This window comes from Notechis scutatus, chromosome 4, assembly GCF_049901735.1.
Source record: "Notechis scutatus isolate UNSWTSFEM ecotype Mainland chromosome 4, rNotScu1.2, whole genome shotgun sequence".
Lineage (NCBI taxonomy): Eukaryota > Metazoa > Chordata > Lepidosauria > Squamata > Elapidae > Notechis > Notechis scutatus.
The window spans coordinates 9,204,956-9,223,280 of NC_142012.1; the positions used below are offsets into that span (position 1 = coordinate 9,204,956).

The 18,325-nt window shown below is 41.3% G+C and overlaps 1 protein-coding gene across 1 annotated transcript in view; it reads left to right on the plus strand.

Annotated features, from left to right (window-relative positions):
• The first annotated feature begins 2,543 nt into the window (after nucleotides 1-2,543).
• Nucleotides 2,544-18,325, plus strand: part of FAM47E (family with sequence similarity 47 member E) — a 36,117-nt gene continuing 20,335 nt past the window's right edge. The window contains exons 1-4 of the mRNA XM_087962593.1: nucleotides 2,544-2,634; nucleotides 3,544-3,562; nucleotides 14,657-15,041; nucleotides 16,529-16,683. Of these exons, the coding sequence (XP_087818719.1) occupies nucleotides 2,544-2,634; nucleotides 3,544-3,562; nucleotides 14,657-15,041; nucleotides 16,529-16,683 (650 nt within the window). The remainder of the gene's footprint in view (nucleotides 2,635-3,543; nucleotides 3,563-14,656; nucleotides 15,042-16,528; nucleotides 16,684-18,325) is intronic.

Consider the following 18,325-nt stretch of genomic DNA (forward strand, 5'->3'; position numbering starts at 1 on the left):
ATCAAATAGCAACTTTTTCAGTTTTGTTTCTTAATTTATTAGATTTAAAAAAATGTTTAGAGTTCGTTGGTGAGTTTTTAGAATAGAATAGAATAGAATAGAATAGAATAGAATAGAATAGAATAGAATAGAATAGAATAGAATACTTTATTGGCCAAGAGTGATTGGACACACAAGGAATTTGTCTTGGTGTAAATACTCTCAGTATACATAAAGATACATTTGTTAAGAATCAAGAATCATAACGTACAACACTTAATGATAGTCATAGGATACAATCAACAATCAAATCATACTAGGAAACAGTCAAGTGGGAGGGGGTGGGTGATAAGGAGTGATGAAAAGATTAACAATAATAGTAGTGTACACTTTGTAAATAGTTGAACAGTGTTGAGGGAAATATTTGTTTAGCAGAGTGATGGCTTTCGGGGAAAAACTCCCCTTGTGTCTAGTTGTTCTGGTGTACAATGCTCTATAGCATCATTTTGAGGGAAACAGTTTATATCCGGGATGTGAGGGATCTGTAAATATTTTCACAGCCCTCTTTTTGACTTTGCATTCTTCTGGAGTTCTATATAATTTCAATCTAATGTTTTACAATTATTTTAACATTTTAATTATAAAACATTTAAGAGGGAATGAGGTAGCTTTAGAATTTAGTGTACAGGAAGGTTGAGGTAATGCTGAGCACAATATTTTACTCCATGCAGCTGAACTAAAGTAATTTATTTGAAATATATTAAGGGCCTTATTTGTAATTTAGTTTCTTCTTGCATATTTGTCTTGAGTGAGTCTTTATTTAAAATACATGATGTGTCTCATGTATTGTAAATTAATTTATTTCCATTGGAATGGATCCAAACTTGGAGAACACAGATCAGAAACCAGCAACGTAAGTGAATTGTTGATGCTAATGAGAATTCACTTAATGTTCATCATCTCCACAGCTAGGTCTGCAATGCAGGTAGTCCTCAACTTATTACCACAATTGAGCCCAGAATTTGTGTTGATAAGAGATTTGTTAAGTGAGTTTTGCCCCATTTTACGACCTTTCTTGCCACACTTGTGAGGTAAATCACTGCAGTTAGGAACACGGTTGTTAAGTGAATCTGGATTGACTTAGCTTGTCAGAAGGTCTCAAAAGGGATCACGTGACCTCGGGACACTGTAGCCATCATAAATGTGAGTCAGTTGTCAAGCATTTGAATTTTGATCACATGATTATGGAGATGTAGGTGTGAAAACGGTCATGTCACTTTTTTCAGTGCCATTATTTCTCTCTCTCTCTCTCTCTCTCTCTCTCTCTCTCCCTCCCCCCCTCTCTCTCTCTCTATACTCTCTCTATATATATATATATATATATATATGGATCTTTATATAAGATAGTATACGTTTCGTGAGGTCCCACTCGCCATCTTCAGGCTGGTGCTTTCGGCTTAGTGCCAGTGCAAGCAGTCTGCTTGCACTGGCACTAAGCCGAAGCACCAGCCTATATATGGCGAGTGGGACCTCGGCAAACGTTGCCTACACACACACACACACACACACATTGGACACACACACACACACACACACACACATTTTCTATTTAAACTGTGTCATCTGGGTACAAATATCTTGTGCAATAACAAGTACAGTTTATACAAATTCATTGTTTGGTATTAATACTCTATTCTTACTTAATACTAATATACATAATATATCTAATTTGTACAAAATTGGATAAGTGAAGGGATTCCGACTGAAGAGAATGTAATTAGGAAAACATTAGCATGTGCAGAAATGAGTAGGCTAACGCTGGCAATTAAAGAGAAGGAATCTTAACATTTTAAATTCTTTTCACATGTTTATTATTTCTCGCTAGTCTTTCATTTCTAACTTCCATATTTATTCTCCAGCCATTGATAAAATAATTCCCATATCATATAATGTTCAGTTTGTTCCTTCTCTTTAATTGCCAGTGTTAGCCTGTTCATTTCTGCACATTCTAATATTTTCCTAATCACATTCTCTTCAGTTGGAATCTCTTCACTTTTCCAGTTTTGTGCAGAAATGCAATTCTAGCTACTGTTAATACAGTAATTAATTACATTAATACATGAATAATTAAATATACATTCTCTTTACTGTAAGTTTCAGGTATAATCCCCAATAGAAATATTTCAGGTTTTTAATCAATATGTTGCTGTATCATCTTTTCCAAGCATGTATGTATTTTTGTCCAATATCTTTTAGCTTCTATGCATGTCCACCACCGCATGTGCCATTATAACTTTCAATGGTCGCTAAATGAACTGTTGTAAATCAAGGATTACCTGTATACCTATAAATTGAGGACTACCAAGTGCTATTTTTAGCACATTCCTGCTCATTCTTGAAATTCAGGTTCTGCCAATAACCCACACAGAAGGCTTTCCTAAGTTTAATAAAGGCACGATGTCTTTGATTTTACTCTGAGAGTAAACCTGTAATAGGCTGGAACCACAGAGAATCATGTTAATATCTGCAAGTGTCCTTGGTAAACCTCAGGAACCCATCTGGGAATGGCCAGCAAAAGTTTCATTCTCTGCAGAGATTCTTTCAGCCACATCCCTGCAGAAACAGAGGTGCAGAAATGGATTGTCAAATACTCTCGTAATGGATTTTTCTGGGCATCAGAGAAAAAAAAAGTCAGGAGAATCTGCTTCACGAAGCTTGTGAGCAGATGGATAAATCTTTTTTCAAAGCCCAACCTTATCAGAGGAGTCACTTCCATTCACAAGTTAAAAAAAAGTATCCTTGTCCAGTCACGTCTGATTCTAGGATGTAGTGCCCGTTATTATTATTACCTTTACTTTCAGAGTACAACATGTGTACAATGAGATTGGCTGAGCACTCCCCACCCCCACCCCAACACAACTCACAGTGAGGACAGAAGTCCCTAACCCAGTCCCAATCTTATTGCACCATGTGAACCTTATTGCACAATGCGCCCGCAAGTCTGTCATACTATGTTGACATGAAGTTATTTTCAGTTCAGAAGTCTGACAGCCCACACGTAGAAACTGTTCTTCAGCCTGTTGGTGCGGCTGGCTATGCTTCTGTATCTCCTACCCAATGGTAGGAGAGTGAAGAAGTGCTGACCGGGGTGTGAGTCGTCCCTGAGGATTTTCCTCACTCTTCTAAGGCAGTGAGCCCTAGCGAGGTCATCTAGTTCAGGGGTCTCCAACCTTGGCCACTTTAAGCTTGGAGGACTTCAACTCCCAGAATTCTCTGAAATTCTCTGAGACCCCTGAATTAGTGGTACCAGGGAACAGCCCACAATGTTTTGTGCTCTGGCTGTCAAGCCAGCATCTCCATTTCTTGGCTGAGCATTGTCCAAAGACGCTTCCATGGTCATATGGCCAGCATGACTAAACACCGAGGGGCACAAAATGCTGTTACCTTCCCACCAAAGTGGTACCTATTTATCTACTGTTCGGATTAATCCTTGAAGCTCTGTGTGGACTTTGTATTTCGGTGGGTTTTTTTTTATAGTTCGTTTGGCACTTTTGTTGTTGGCAGCAATTCAAAGGAGAGAAAGGTGGGTGCTTATCTCGAGGGACTGTTTGGGACTCATTACAGGCTGGGAATGACTATAATTCCCAGCACTGAAATAAAACAAGAGTTGTTTTAACTAAGCGTGTGCTTAATTACGGTCTCGGGAAGCCTTGGTCTGAAAATCAGCCGCCTGGGAAAGCCAAGGGAAATCATCAAAACCATCAAAGTTAGAATATTTCAGACATGGAATGCGACACCCAGAAAAATACGGCATCCTTTGCTTAATCCTCCAAGGAAAGATTGAAGGCAAAGGAGGTCCAGGCAGAAGAAGAACATCAGGGCTTCCAAATCTAAGGGACCGGTTTGAACAAAATTCTGCAGCAATTTTTCCCTGCTGCTGTTGATAAAAATAGGATCGCCAACATGATTGCCAATGCCCGATAATGGATAGGGCACACGAAGAAGAAGAAAATAAAACAAGAGGGGAATAATATTAATCCACAGCACAGAGTGAAGGGTTTGGCTTGGCCTTCTCTGTCTGAGAGGCACACTTTTAAAAGCCATCGATCTGCACATTATAGTCCAATTGTGTTTTATGGCACGATATTAAAAACGGGGATCATTTAGTGACCCTTCCAAGTCACAAAGCGACTTAGGACCATTTTCCACACTTAACGACCGTTGCAGCATTCCCACGGTGGCGTGATCAAAGTTCAGACGCTTGACCAACTGGTTCCTATTTAGGATGGTTGCAGTGTGCCCTAAGGTCATGTGATCGATCCCCTTTTGCGACCTTCTGGCAAGCAAAGTCAATGGAGAAGCCTGATACGCTGTCGTTGCAACTTTTGTGTGGTCATTACACACTACACAATCCAAGTACCTAGCAAGTTGCACAAGTATCTCAGCTCTTCAAGGTAGGCCAAACCAGGACACTGTCTCCAGCAGTTTCACCGGAACTATATTTTATTGACAATAGGCTAAAACAACAGACTCTTGAAAGCCTAATTGATTCTCCCATCCTTCCCACTTATAATTCAGAAAATAAGGGTGGTACCGGATTGGAGTTTCTTCCTTAATGCTTTCTTGGTTTCCTGGGCTCCTCCAAGCATATTTTGTGTACATGTCCTTTGGTAAACACCTCTGCGTAGTTTCTCCATACCCTCTCATTTTTGGGTCTCTGTAGCCTCCCTTTTCTCTCTGGGTTTTTTTTTCTTTCTTTTTTACCTGATGTCTTGGGAAAGACCTACCTGTGGGGTGGAAGGAAAGGCAGACAAACCACCTTAAAAAACACCTCGTCAGGTTCCTAAGGCTTGGAAACCAATCCGCTTGTCTGCAGTGGTGGGATTCAAATTTTTTTACTGCCGGTTCTGTGGATGTGGCTTGGTGGGCATGGCAGGGGAAGGATACTGCAAAATCCCCACCCCACTAACCTGCTTTCCAGCTCCTTTCTCCTGTGCAGGACAACCAAAGAAGGCCCAGCCAATCAGCTGGGACTTGGGAGGCAGAGAATAGATGGGGGTGGGGCCAGTCAAAGCAGGTATTTGCCGATTCTCCGAACTACTCCAAATTTCCGCTACCGGTTCTGGAGAACCGGTCAGAACCGGCTGAATACCACCTCTGGCTTGCCTCCAATGAACAGCACGCTAGAAAAATAGAGCAGCACCTTGTGACATAAGAGAAGTAAGAAAAGGAGAACAATCCAGGTAGTCCTTGCAAGCCCTTGCTTAGTAACCATTCAAAGTTACAACGGCACTGAAGAAACTGACTTATGACCGAAGCTCTCACATTTAAGATCCTTTTGCGGCAATCAAAATTCGGGCAGTTGGCAACTGGCCTGCATTCATGAGGGTTGCACTGCTTTGGGGTTCTGTGTTCACCATTTGCAGCCTTCTCAGTCACCTCCTGACAATCGGAGTCTGTGGGGGAAGGCAGATTCATTTAATGACCACCTGGTTCACTCAACAACTGCAGTGATTCTCTTAACAGCTGTGGCAAAAGAGGTCATAAAATAGGGCACTTACCAGAAAAAGGTTTGGGCCCAGTTATGGTTATAAATTGAGGGCTACAAGTCATCCTTGACTTACAATAGTCCATTTAGTGACTGTTCAAAGTTACAACGGCACTGGAAAAAGGAACTAAGGACCATTTTTCATCCTTATGATCATTGCAGCATCGATCACATGATCAAAATTCTGGTCACATGATCAAAATTCAAATGCTTTGCAACTGACTCATATTTATGACAGTTGCAGTGTCTTGGGGTCACGTAATCCCCTTTTGCGACCTCCTGGCAAGCAAAGTCAATGGGGGAAGCCGGAGTCACTTAACAATTGTGTTACTAATTCAATAATTGCAACGATTCACTTAGTAACTGTGGCAAGAAAGGTGGTAAAATCAGACCATGTTCACTTTACAAATGTCTCACTTAGCAACAGAAATGTTGGGCTCAACTGTGGTCATAAGTCGAGGACTACATGTACTGAAGTACAGAAAAGCCCATCAAAAGGTGATGGGCAGTTCCCCTGCATCTTTATTTGGCCCAAACAGAATATAGGTAGTCCTCAACTTACGACAATTGAGCCTGAAACCTCTTTTTAAAAAAAAGAAAAAGAAAAAAAGATTTTATTGGTTTTCTATTGTTTACATTTTGTTAGTGCTTAATAAACATTGTGTTGTCAGGGTTATTCAATTTGTTTAACAATACAGATTACGTTCTTAATCTCCACCTCTTTTTTCCAACCACTGGTAAAATGAAGTCCATCTTTCATAACCTTCTGTGTCTTCCAAAACTTCTGTGGCCAAAGGAGACCTTTTTGAACAACTTAGAATAACTTTATTGCCACTTTGACTGCACACTAATCGGCATACATTAAAATGATACGGTATTTCATTGCATACAGCTCTCAAAGGGTCTCCACCTCCAATATTTATTTATTTATTTATTTATTATTTACTTATTTAATTTATATTGCCGCCTATTCGCCCATGGCGACTTGAGGCGGCTTACAGAATGTAAAACCATATTAACAAAAAATAAAAAAATAAAAAAACTAATAAAAACTAACAAAAAGAGTCAAATAAATTAGTAAAGTGCAATAGAACAAAAAAAAATTGGGGGGGGGGGAAACCAACCCCTCCCACCCTGACGACAGCAGATCACACTAGCCATTTGATGGGCTCCATCCCTCTCTGGGATCCCCAGGCAGGACCAGGTCTTCAGTGCCTTCCAGAAGAGAGCTAGAGTGGGTGCCATCCTAATCTCTGAGGGAATGATATTCCAGAGAGAGGGAGCCACCATGGAGAAGGCCCTTCTTCTGGGTCCCACCAGGTGTATCTCCCTCAGGGGTGGGACCCGCAACATTCCCTGCCTCCTCAACTCTAATGGGTCGGGTAGATGTGACTGGGATGTGACGTTCCCTCAGGTAACCCGATAATATAGACTACATTAACAAAATCAATAAATAAATAACAGAATTATGTATATACCAGAGGTGGTATTCAGCCAGTTCTGACCCAATTCTGGAGAACCGGAAATTTTGAGTAGTTTGGAGAACCAGCAAATACCATCTCTGGTTGGCCCCCACCCACATCTATTCTCTGCCTCCCATTGAGTCCCAGCTGATCGGCTGGGTCTTCTTTGGTTGCCCTGCACAGGAGAACGGAGCTGGAAAGCAGGTTAGTGGGGTGGGGGTGGGGAAGGGGATTTTACAGTATCCTTCCCCTGGAATGGGGTGGAAATGGAGATTTTGCAGTTGCCTTCCCCTGCCACGCCCACCAAGCCACACCATGCCCACAAGTCATACCCGCAGAACCAGTAGTAAAAAAAAAAAATTGAACACCACTGCTATATATCCATATACATTGTGTGACATGGAGAAACAACGCGGTCTAGTTCGGATCTAGACATGTACATGGTGGGAAAAAACAAGTCTTGTGAGTTCACCACTTTCCTCAGTGATGTTTTCAAGTGTATCTCCTAGTTTTTGAATTGGCAGAACTTTGAACCAGTGTGAGATTCCCTTACCCCCATGGTTGATCCCTCCCTTGCTTTCTCCTGCATGTTTTCTGAGTGATTGCCAAATGGTGCTGATCTGATTAAGCATGTGATGCGCACGTGATAAACCGAGTGATAGGTTGCCCTCTTCGCTAACGGGCGAGAGCATCCATGAGTCATATCCTTACAGCATGGACGAATACAAGAGATAGTTTTGAAGAAGATAGGAAGAAGGTGTTATAAAAGGACCAGCCCAGAAAGGCAGGAAAGGGTTAGGAAGATTGGTCCATCTTGATTCCCTCTGGGAATAAGTGGGAGGACAGTGGTAACTCCGTCAACTTTAAAAAAAAAAAAATTTTTTTTTGAACAAATTTTATTAATTTTTAAAGACATACAAAACATAAATACACAGAAACACAAAACATAAAAGCATAAAAAATCTCTTTTCTGAAAGTTGCTTAGTCCCGGGTTAAAACTCTTCATACAGACACAAATTCAAATTCATATTCATTTTATATACCATTCCATATCTTGTTAGCATTTTCAATTTTCTATATAACTTCTCCTCTCTTTTAAATTTTCTCAATTTTATTTTATTTATCTCCTCTCAATTCGAATTTTAACTTTTTAAAATTTTGTTAATAGAGCCGAAATCAACATAGATAGTCCTTGACATACAATCATTCACTTACTGACCATTTGAGGTCACAACAGCACTGAAAAAAGTGACTTGTCTTTCACATTTAACAACCATCGCAGCGTTCCCATGGTCAAAATTTGGTTGCTTGACAATGGGGAGGTATTTATGACGGTTGTGATATCCCAGGATCATGGGATCATCTTTTGTGATTTTTCTGACAAGCAGTGTCAAATGGGGAAACCAAATTTACTTAACAACCATGTTTGCTAACTTAACAACTGCAGTGATTCACTTAACAACCATGGGAAGAAAAGTGGGGCAAAAAGCTCACTTAACAAATGTCTCACTTAGGAACAGAAACGTTGGGCTCAATTGGGGTCATAAGTTGAGGACTACCTGTTGTGGTTCACTGGCAGCTGGTGCAGACGGCAGAGGCATTGGACAGTGAGGACGAAAGGAAACCAATCAGGGAGTCTGGGGAGGACTCGGACGAGGGTCCTGCATCCGATGCAGGGATGGGGCCAGGACCATGTGGGAATGGGGTGCTGACTCCGGAGCCTTCGGAGTCTGGCAGCAGCGAAGCAAAGGACCCAGGGGAGCCTGTTCCCAGTGTGCGTGTGCGCAGAGCTGCTAGAAGGCAAGAGCAGCTGAAACAAAAATGGCAACTCGGGAGTAAGGCTGGGAGATGATTGCCCCTCCCATCAGGGATAAAAGTCAGACCTCAATGACGAAGAGCTTTGCAGGAAGCAAAGCAGTTCAGTAATTTCCGAGTCCGTCTTGAAGCTCTGTACTCTGGTCAGTTTTTTCTGGGTTTTGGGGTTGGTTTATGTTAAGCCTTAGTAGGACATCTGTTTGTTGGCAAGCATTCTACAGCATTGAGAAGTGTCCTCTTATCTGGAGGAACTGTGTATAATTAGTTTTGGCTGGGAATGCAAGTAATTCCCAGTGTCACGTTAAAATAGGTTTTACTTTTAAAATCAATTTGTGTTTTATTAAGTTTGATGAAGCCTGGGTCAGAACACTACCTGTATTCTGCATAGGCCAAGTGACACATTTTCATCTATCTATCTATCTATCTATCTATCTATCTATCTATCTATCTATCTATCTATCTATCTATATTCATTTTAAATAAATTGGGGAGGTCAGGGGCAAAGTTGAGTTGGGTAACAGATTCCCTGACCCTTCCAACCACCACTTTGTTGAATGGAAAAATTCTTTTGATTGTCACCCTTTTCTTCCCCCCAAAATAAAGTTTCTTTTCTTTCATTTTCAGTTTGCTGTATTTCGCTGTTGGCACCCTCTGCCAAACTGGCTCTTCCAGTTTATCCAACCAAGAAGGATAAAAGTATAGACAGCTGGAAAAACCTGTTAATAGATAAAAAAATCATCTCATCGTGGGTACAAAAAATGAGAACACTCCAATTCTGAATGCGGTAAGTCCGCAGACATGGTACTGCGGTCTTTGCGCATCTCTGCCCTCATATTAAAACACATTGCAAGATTACGTAAGGAAATATGTGGGTGATGCTGCTAATATTTCAGAAACCTGCGGTTGAATCGAGTTTCCAGTTCCTCAGCGTTTTGTGCAGCTCATGACTGAAAGCATTTTGTCCTTCCTCATGACTGAAAAAGAATAAATTAGGCAAGAAGGTTTTAGTGCGATGCATAATGAGGTCCTTTTCAGCACACACATTTGTTAAAAGAAAGCAGCATATTGGTAGATTCTGATTCGTACAGATCAAGAAACAGATTTTTCCCACATGTTACAAGCTGATTTCAAATATTAGTGTGAACTGAACAGTGTGTTCCATTAAAAAAAAACTGTTCTGGGATTTATAATACCAGCAGCATAGCTATATTTCTGAACCACACAAAGTCAGCCTTGCAGATACAGATAATCAGAGTTGGAAGGGACCTTGTAGGTCATCTAGTCCAACCCCCCACCTAAGCAGGAGACCCTACACCATTTTTAACAAATGGCAGTCCAATCTCTTCTTGAAAGTTTCAAATGATGACGCTCCCACAACTTCTGAAGGCAATTTCTAATCCATTGGTTTATTGTTCTCACTATCAGAAAGTTTCTCCTTATTTTCAGGTTAAATCTCTCCTGAATCAGCTTCCATCCATTATTCCTTGTCTGGCCTACAGGCGCTTTAGAAAATAGCTTGACCCCTTCTTCTCTGTGGCAGCCCCTCAAATATTGGAAGACCGCTATCATGTCATGAACACATGCCAGTTTCCAACTGTCTGAATTTTGATCACATGACTGTGAGCTTGCTGCAATGGTTGTAAGACAGTGGTGGGATTCAAACATTTTTACTACCGGTTCTATGTGCATGGCTTGTTGGGTTTGGCTTGGCGGGTGTGGCTTGGCTTGGTGGGTGTGGCTTGGCTTGGTGGGCATGGCTTGATGGGTATGGCAGGGGAAGGATACTGCAAAATCTCCATTCCCTTCCCACCCCACTAACCTGCTTTCCAGCTCTGTTCTCCTGTGCAGGGCAACCAAAGAAGACCCAGCCGGTCAGCTGGGACTCAATGGGAGGCAGAGAAGAGATGGGATTTGCCGGTTCTCCGAACTTCTCAAAATTTCTGCTACCGGTTCTCCAGAACCAGTCAGAACCTGCTGAATACCACCTCTGTCTAAGTGTGAAAAATAGCCATGTCACTTTTTTTCAGTACTTTGAATGGTCTTGTAGCTTTGGTGACTGAGCAAATGTAAATCAAGGACTACCTGCAGGCATATAAGGCTACATACTAAATGTGTATGAATAATGTACACTTCCATCAAATGTGCTTAGGACAGAGAACTTAAAATTTCATGAGTAATTTAATTTTATGAAATGTAATTTCATAATTACATTTCCCAAATAAAACCACCTTGTTGGAGGACAAGTATCATAACCTTACTTTGAAGGATCAGTTGTTACAATTCTAACATTAGCCTGTTTATTTTGCTTTTCTGTGAAGGAGCATGTTTATATGTGAATTGTTATTAAGGGTCCTTGGGGCCTTCTGGATTTTATTCTTATGCATCATTTTTAATCCAAGTGCTTGCTGCTAGTTCTTCAACTGGAGCCACCTTTGAACCCAGCAAATAAATAAAGCATCCAGGTTTGCAAAAGGATTGAAGCGGGGAGGCCTTGGCTTTGACCGCAAGGTGGCCTCATGGCCTTTGGAAAGATCTGGAACTACACATCCCAGAATTCCCACTGAGCACAGCAGCCAAGGTGGGTTACTTCAAGAAACATGTATTCCAACACATCTAGGAAACATCAGTGCGGAGAAGACTTCTCTAGCAAGAGCAAATAGGCCCAAACAAGTGTGGCAGTTATTCATCTCTATGGTTGCCATGGCTTGGCTGTTGTCTCCTAGCAACGGGAACAAATGGTTAACCCAAGCATCCTGTTGCTGGGAGACAAGCATCCTTAGCTCTACCATTTCCTTTTTTAACAGAGGCAGCTGGATCCCTTTGGCCAGCTGTTGCTAGAGCTGGCCCTAATGCCAGTCAACATGTGTCCTGCCCCTTGGTGAGCAAGTAAGAGTAGGCTGATTAAAGTGTGCGGATAACAAGGAAGGGACGTCCATTTGCAGCAAGCATCGTGGGTGGACAGCCAGTCTAGGATTTATTTTAGGAACTGTAGGGCCTTGAAAGCTGACTCAACCCCAGTTAAAGCTGTCTTCAAAACAATGACCTAAATTAAAGGGCTTAAACATAGTTTATTTGGATAAGCAACAATTGGCTGGTACTAAAGCCTCTGCCGTAACCAAACTAACCTATTTTGACATCTAGACATAAGGCAAGATCAAAAATTGGGCTTGGTCTAAGATGCTCACATTTTCCCAGTTGAAACTATGGTTAAGTCTGTCCATGTGTTGTGAAAATAAGGAATTTTCATCATGTCTTTTGACTACTAGTTGTTGTGTTCATGGATGTGATTATTAGACTTCTGCCTGTTTGTCCTACATATTGTCTTACATTGCTTGTGATTTAGTGGAGAGTGGAGATCAAACCCACTCCCTTCTAGGACTGATGATGTTACCTAGTTGGGTAGTGAAATGTCTGCAAGAAAACAACCAAACTCAGAGAGCACCAAGGTCAGGAATGCTAACAAATTCCGTCAAGGACGCTCCAATAGGTTATTGAAAAGCCTTAAAGGAGCTTGTCAGGTTTCAAGAAAACTTATTTCAAGAAAAAAAGCTCTTTGCTGACATCTAGGGGTTGTGTAGTCTTTCCAATCTAGAGATGGTAGCCCCAAGAGCAGAGAGTTATTTGTAGCTCAGAGTTGGACTATGGGATCCTTGGTGTTCTCTGAGCTCGCTGTTTTTCTTGCAGACATTTCATTACCAAACTAGGTAATGTCATCAGTGCTAGAAGAGAGTAAGATTTGCTGTCATTTTTATATATTAGTGGCTTGCCTGGTAGCTTTGGTGGGAGTGTTCTTGATGGGTCCTTGTTTATGGTTAGCTGATTTGTCTGTGTTACTAGTTCCATGACTGGGGTATTGTTTACTTGATTCTTGGCTAGTTTTCATCTTGGATGGTAGCCATACTCTGCACAATCTGGTTTGTTGAATGTAAATTCCTCACAAACCTCGCCTTGTAAGTTACCTATGCCTGCAGCAGAGGTTATATCATTTTAATGTTAAATAAGGTGACTTGTAAAATTGCTGGCTGTGAAACCTAGTAGAAAGGGTGTGTTTTTTAAATTATTACAGGCAGTCCTCGAATTATACAACCAGAATGGAGCCCAAAAATTCTGTTGGTAGATGAGGTAGTTGTTAAATGGGTTTTGCTCCATTTTACGACCTTCCTTGCCTCAGTTATTTGTCTGTGCATGTATGTATTTATGTACACACACCTATACATACATACGTATGTACATACATACATACATACATACATACATACATACAAGCTATCCTATGAAGCAAAGCAATTGGTAGATGCTTCCCTGGAATAACATGGAAACTTAACAGCAGGGGGATCATCCAATCATAGCTTGTAACTGAATACCTTGCAAGTCCAGCCAGGATTATATTGAACACTAAATACATCTACTCCTCATTTAATGACCACAAATCAGTCATTAAGTGAAGCGATCTCTAAAGTAAACAGTGACTATGATTTTCCTTGAGCCTTCCTTTGCTTTATAGATCTGCAAAGTCCATCAATGCAAGGATTGGTTGCAAAGTTTCTTTTCGTCACTGTTGTAACTGCGAATGGTCACTAAATGAGGCAGTTGCCAAACCAGGACTACCTGTATGTCCTTTAGTAAAACACAAGCAAAAATGTTGATGAAGTGAATATTGTTATGAAAGCTGGTAGACTCCCAGTTCATTTTTAGAAGTATTGTCTTCTTGTGCCCTATCCATCGTTGGCATTGGCAATCATGTTGGCGATCCTATTTTTATCAACAGCTGTAGGAAAACATGCTGCTGAGTTTTGTCCAAACCGGTCCCTTAGATTTGGAAGCCCTGATGTTCTTCTTCTGCCTGGACCTCATCTGCCTTCAATCTTTCCTTGGAGGATTAAATGAAGTAGGCCGCATTTTTCTGGGTGTCACATCCCATGTCCAAAAACTTTTGTTTTTTAATGGTTTTGATGATTTCTGTGATGACCCAAAGGGGAGTGGCACAAAGGCAACACAAGCAGATAATCAATAAGAGCCCCTTTATTAGCTCCAACTTTGCCCCCAATGTCCTGGTTACCCTCTGGCTGGAGAAAAAGTCTTCCAGGAACAGCCTTTGGCTGCAGAGAATCAAGTCCAAAACGTGGTCAACAAAAACTGTAACTTTAAGTCCAACCAAGGCAAAATGAGGCAATTCGTTCGGCAGGGCAGGAGCAAGAATTCCACACGTGAAGGCATTGCAATAACTCAACACGGTTGGGAAAACGCCAGGAACACAGATAATCAAAGTCAATACAAGATAAACTCAAGTTTGCTCCCAGGAGCTGCCACAATCAGCATGCATTCCTTTTAAACTTTCTTCCCAGCTGTGGCTAATGAAGGGAATCAGGGCCCTTTCCTATCCCGTAAGCCACACAACCCACATTGCTCTCTTCTCCGTTCCTCCCTGTGTACCCTAGGATGAAGAGGGGGTGGGCCTGGGTCTTCCTCTGAACTCTTCTCCCTTGTTTTACCTCTTTCCTGCTCTGCCCAGGCGGACTTTGCCCTGCCCCAGTTTCCTCCACAGCCAACGGAGCCACAATCCAACTCTCTGTCAGCTGTATGTCTTCCTCATCGGATTCAGACTCCAACAGGGGCATGACAGATTTCCTTTAGCTTTCCCAGGAGGCCTCATTTCTGACTTTGTCAACCCAGCTGATACATAACAGCTGCCTGTAAATCCCCATTTCAAATGCTTCTGGTCTCTTCAAGTGGCTTTCTGTCAGAGACCAAGTCTCCACTCCATAGATCAGGATAGAAAAGATGTATTGTAGAAGTATGGTAGCCAAGAGATATTTGCTTTCAATGCTGGCTGTACCTTCTTTCCATACAGGTACAAGGAAAAATTACCTTCCAAGTGCTTTCAAAAGCAGGCCAGTAATAAAGAGAGATTCTCGGATTCTCTCAACGGTCAGCGATGGAGATTCCTGAAAAGTGGCCTGGATGATTTCAGAAGTGGGTGTCCTCCACCTTCGGGCAGCCTAATAATTCAAGGCACAAAAGGGCCCGCTCCGATCATCCTACAGTATAAGAAACTGCATCCTTCGCAGATTGTCCCTTACAAATCCAGAGATTTGCTGAGGAAACACACAGCGGTTCACTCCAGACTCCCTACACCTCTGAAATCCAAGATGGACTCCATGACTCAGACCAAGCTCACCCAGGAGCAGCACCCACTGGCACTGTATCCACACCTGGAAGAGAGTGTGCCTCCAGAGGTAAAATGGGTGCATTCGTTTATTTATTTTGTATCCCGCCTTTATTGTTTTTATAAATTGCTCAAGGCGGCAAACATATCCAACACACCTTCCTCTTCCTATTTTCCTCACAACACCAACCCTGTAAGGTTGGATGGGCTGAGAGAGTATCTGACCCAAATTCACTCAGCTGGTTTTAGAGACAGACAGACAGGCAGGCAGGCAGGCAGACAGACAGACAGGCGGGTGGGTAGATAGATATAGATAAATAGATAGATATAGATAATAGAAAGAGATGGATGGGTGGGTGGATGGATAGATAGATATATGATATATAGAAGATAGATAGATGATAGATAGATAGATAGATAGATAGATAGATAGATAGATAGATAGATAGATAGATAGATAGATAGATAGATAATGGTAGATAGATAGATAGATAGATAGATAGATAGATAGATAGATAGATGATAGATAGATATGAAATATATTTGAAAAAACTAGAGGGAGAAGAAGAAGAAGATGAAGGAGGAGGAGGATATCTGGAAAAATGGGTAGATATATAGATAGACTAGATAATAGATACATAGATGATAGATATGATAGATAGATGGATAGATATGGTAGATAGACATGATTGATATGAAATATATTTGAAAAAACTACACAGATGGAGAAGAAGTAGAAGAAGACGAGGAGGAGGATATTTGGAAAAAATAAATAGATTAGATGATAGACAGACAGATAGACAGACAGACAGGGCAGGACAAGAAGCAATGGGTGGAAACCAGTCAAGGAGAGAAGCAACTTAGAACTAAGGAGAAATTCCCTGACAGAAGAATTAATCAGTGGAACTGCTTGCCCCCAGAAGTTGTGAATGCTCCAACACTGGAAGTTTTTAAAAAGATGCTGGATAACCATTTGTCTGAAGTGGTGTAGGGTTTCCTGCCTAGGCAGAGGGTTGGACTAGAAGACCTCCAAGGTCCCTTCCAACTCTGTTATTCTATTCTATTGTCACTTTAAATTGGCATACATTAAAATGAAATTTCATTTCATACAGCTCTCAAAGGGTCACCACCTCCAATATACGCTACATAAACTTGCCTAAATAAATAAATAAATACAAAATTATGCATATATACCCACATATATTGTATGACAGTGCCACCCTTCCGTGAGTAGTGAAATAAGTAAAGTGCAAATGTAAACATAAATTTTCATGCCTGAGGTTGGACTAGAACTCACAGTCTCCTGGTGATTGGGCAAAAGTTACCTAGATGGCTGTTATGCGTAGGGCAGGATTAGAACTCGCAATTTTCTGATTTCTAGCCTGCTGCCTTCACCATTAGACCGAATGATCTAAAAATGTAATAAAATGAATATCTCCTTCATTATTAATCAATGGTACAGTTAGTCTTTGATTTATGGCCACAGTTGAGCGCCCATAATTTCAGTCATAAGTCAAGGCAACACACAACCTGTTCTATCTTGCTGTGCCCTCACAGCTTTTTGATGATGTGATGAAGCTCCTGGACCCTGGGATGGAGCTGACTCGAACATCGCCAGATTATAGTAAAGACGATTCGACCATCCCTTCGCCTACTCAATATCACATCAGATATGATGTGCCCCCAAACAGAAGCTACAGTGCCACCCTTCCGTGAGTAGTGAAATAAGTAAAGTGCAAATGTAACAAATAAAAATGAAATAATTTTTTTTAAAAAAATTAGGTGACCCAGTTCCCATGCTGTAGCCAAATGATGGGGAATGTTTGGCTCTTGATATGGGCTGAGGTGAGAAGGAATATAGAGTTGAATTCTTGTCACACGAACATCTGGATTATACACTTCCATTCCAAAGTGTGCCTTCATATTTGATTACATTAGTGCGGTATTTAACAAATAAAAATGAAATAAATTAAAAAAAATTTAAGTGACCCAATTGCCATGCTGTAGTCAAATGATAGGCAGTGGGGGTGGTGTTGGACTAGATGACCTACAAGGTCCCTTCCAACTCTGTTAATCTGTATGTATTTGATCTGTACACTTGGGCCTTGCCATGGGCTGAAGTGAGAAGGATCATGGAGGTGAACTCTTGTCGCATGAATCTCTGGATTATACCCTTCTAAAGTGTGCCTCAGATCTTCATATTTGATTCCATTAGTGCAGTATTTAACAAATAAAAATGAAATTAAAAAAAAACACAATTTAGGTGACCCAATTGCCATGAGGTAGCCAAATGATAGGCAGTGTGCATATGTGTGGGAGGGGGTTGGACTAGATGACCTACAAGGACCCTTTCCAACTCTGTTACTCTGTATGTATTTGATCTGTACACTTGGCCTTGCCATGGGCTGAAGTGAAAAAGATCATGGAGGTGAACTCTTGTGGCATGAATCTCTGGATTATACCCTTCTAAAGTGTGCCTCAGATCTTCATATTTGATTCCATTAGTGCAGTATTTAACAAATAAAAATGAAATAAATTTTAAAAAACCCTTAGGTGAGATCCAATTCTCATGCTGTAGCCCAATGATGGGCAGCGCTTGGGCCTTGCTGTGGGCTGAGGTGAAGAAGGAACATGGAGGCGAACTCTTGTGGCATGAGCCCCTGGTTTATACCCTTCCATGTCTTTAGGCCCTTAGGAAAAGAGACGACAGTTAAGCAAATTGCAGCCGTTGTTAAGCGGATTACACATTTTTTAAGCGAATCCCTTTGTTTGTTGGAAACTGGGTGGGGAGATCACAAATAGTGATCACATGACCCCAGTGCGCTTGCAAGCATTTTAAATATATATCAGTTGCCAAGTGTCCAAATTTTGATCTTAAGACTGGGTTGGACCGGTGTTAAACCACTTTTTGCAATGCTCTTATAACTTTGAATAGTCACTAAACAAAATGTTCCAAAGGTACTTTTTTTTACAAGAAGCTACTGGACTTTCTTGTCTTTTTTTCTTTGAAGAGGTTTCACTTCTCATCCAAGAAGCTTTTTAGCTCTGACTGGATAGAAGGCAATGGAAGGATTTATATTCCTTGCAGACAGCTGGTCATTTGCGTTCTTTTTTTGCAGTCTGGTTTGAAAGAGGAGTCAAAGAGGCCTTCTGTGTCAAAATTGAACAGCCCTCTCTCAACGGAGAGGGAAGGATATGAGTACGGCATTATCTATCTCTGGTCTACAACAGTTCCAAGAAGGCTCCACATCCATTTGCACCACTCAGGTGACCCTGAGGACACAGAAAAACCTCCACGTGGCCCAGGGGTGGGATTCAAATTTTTTAACAACCACTTTTCTGGGCATGGCTTAT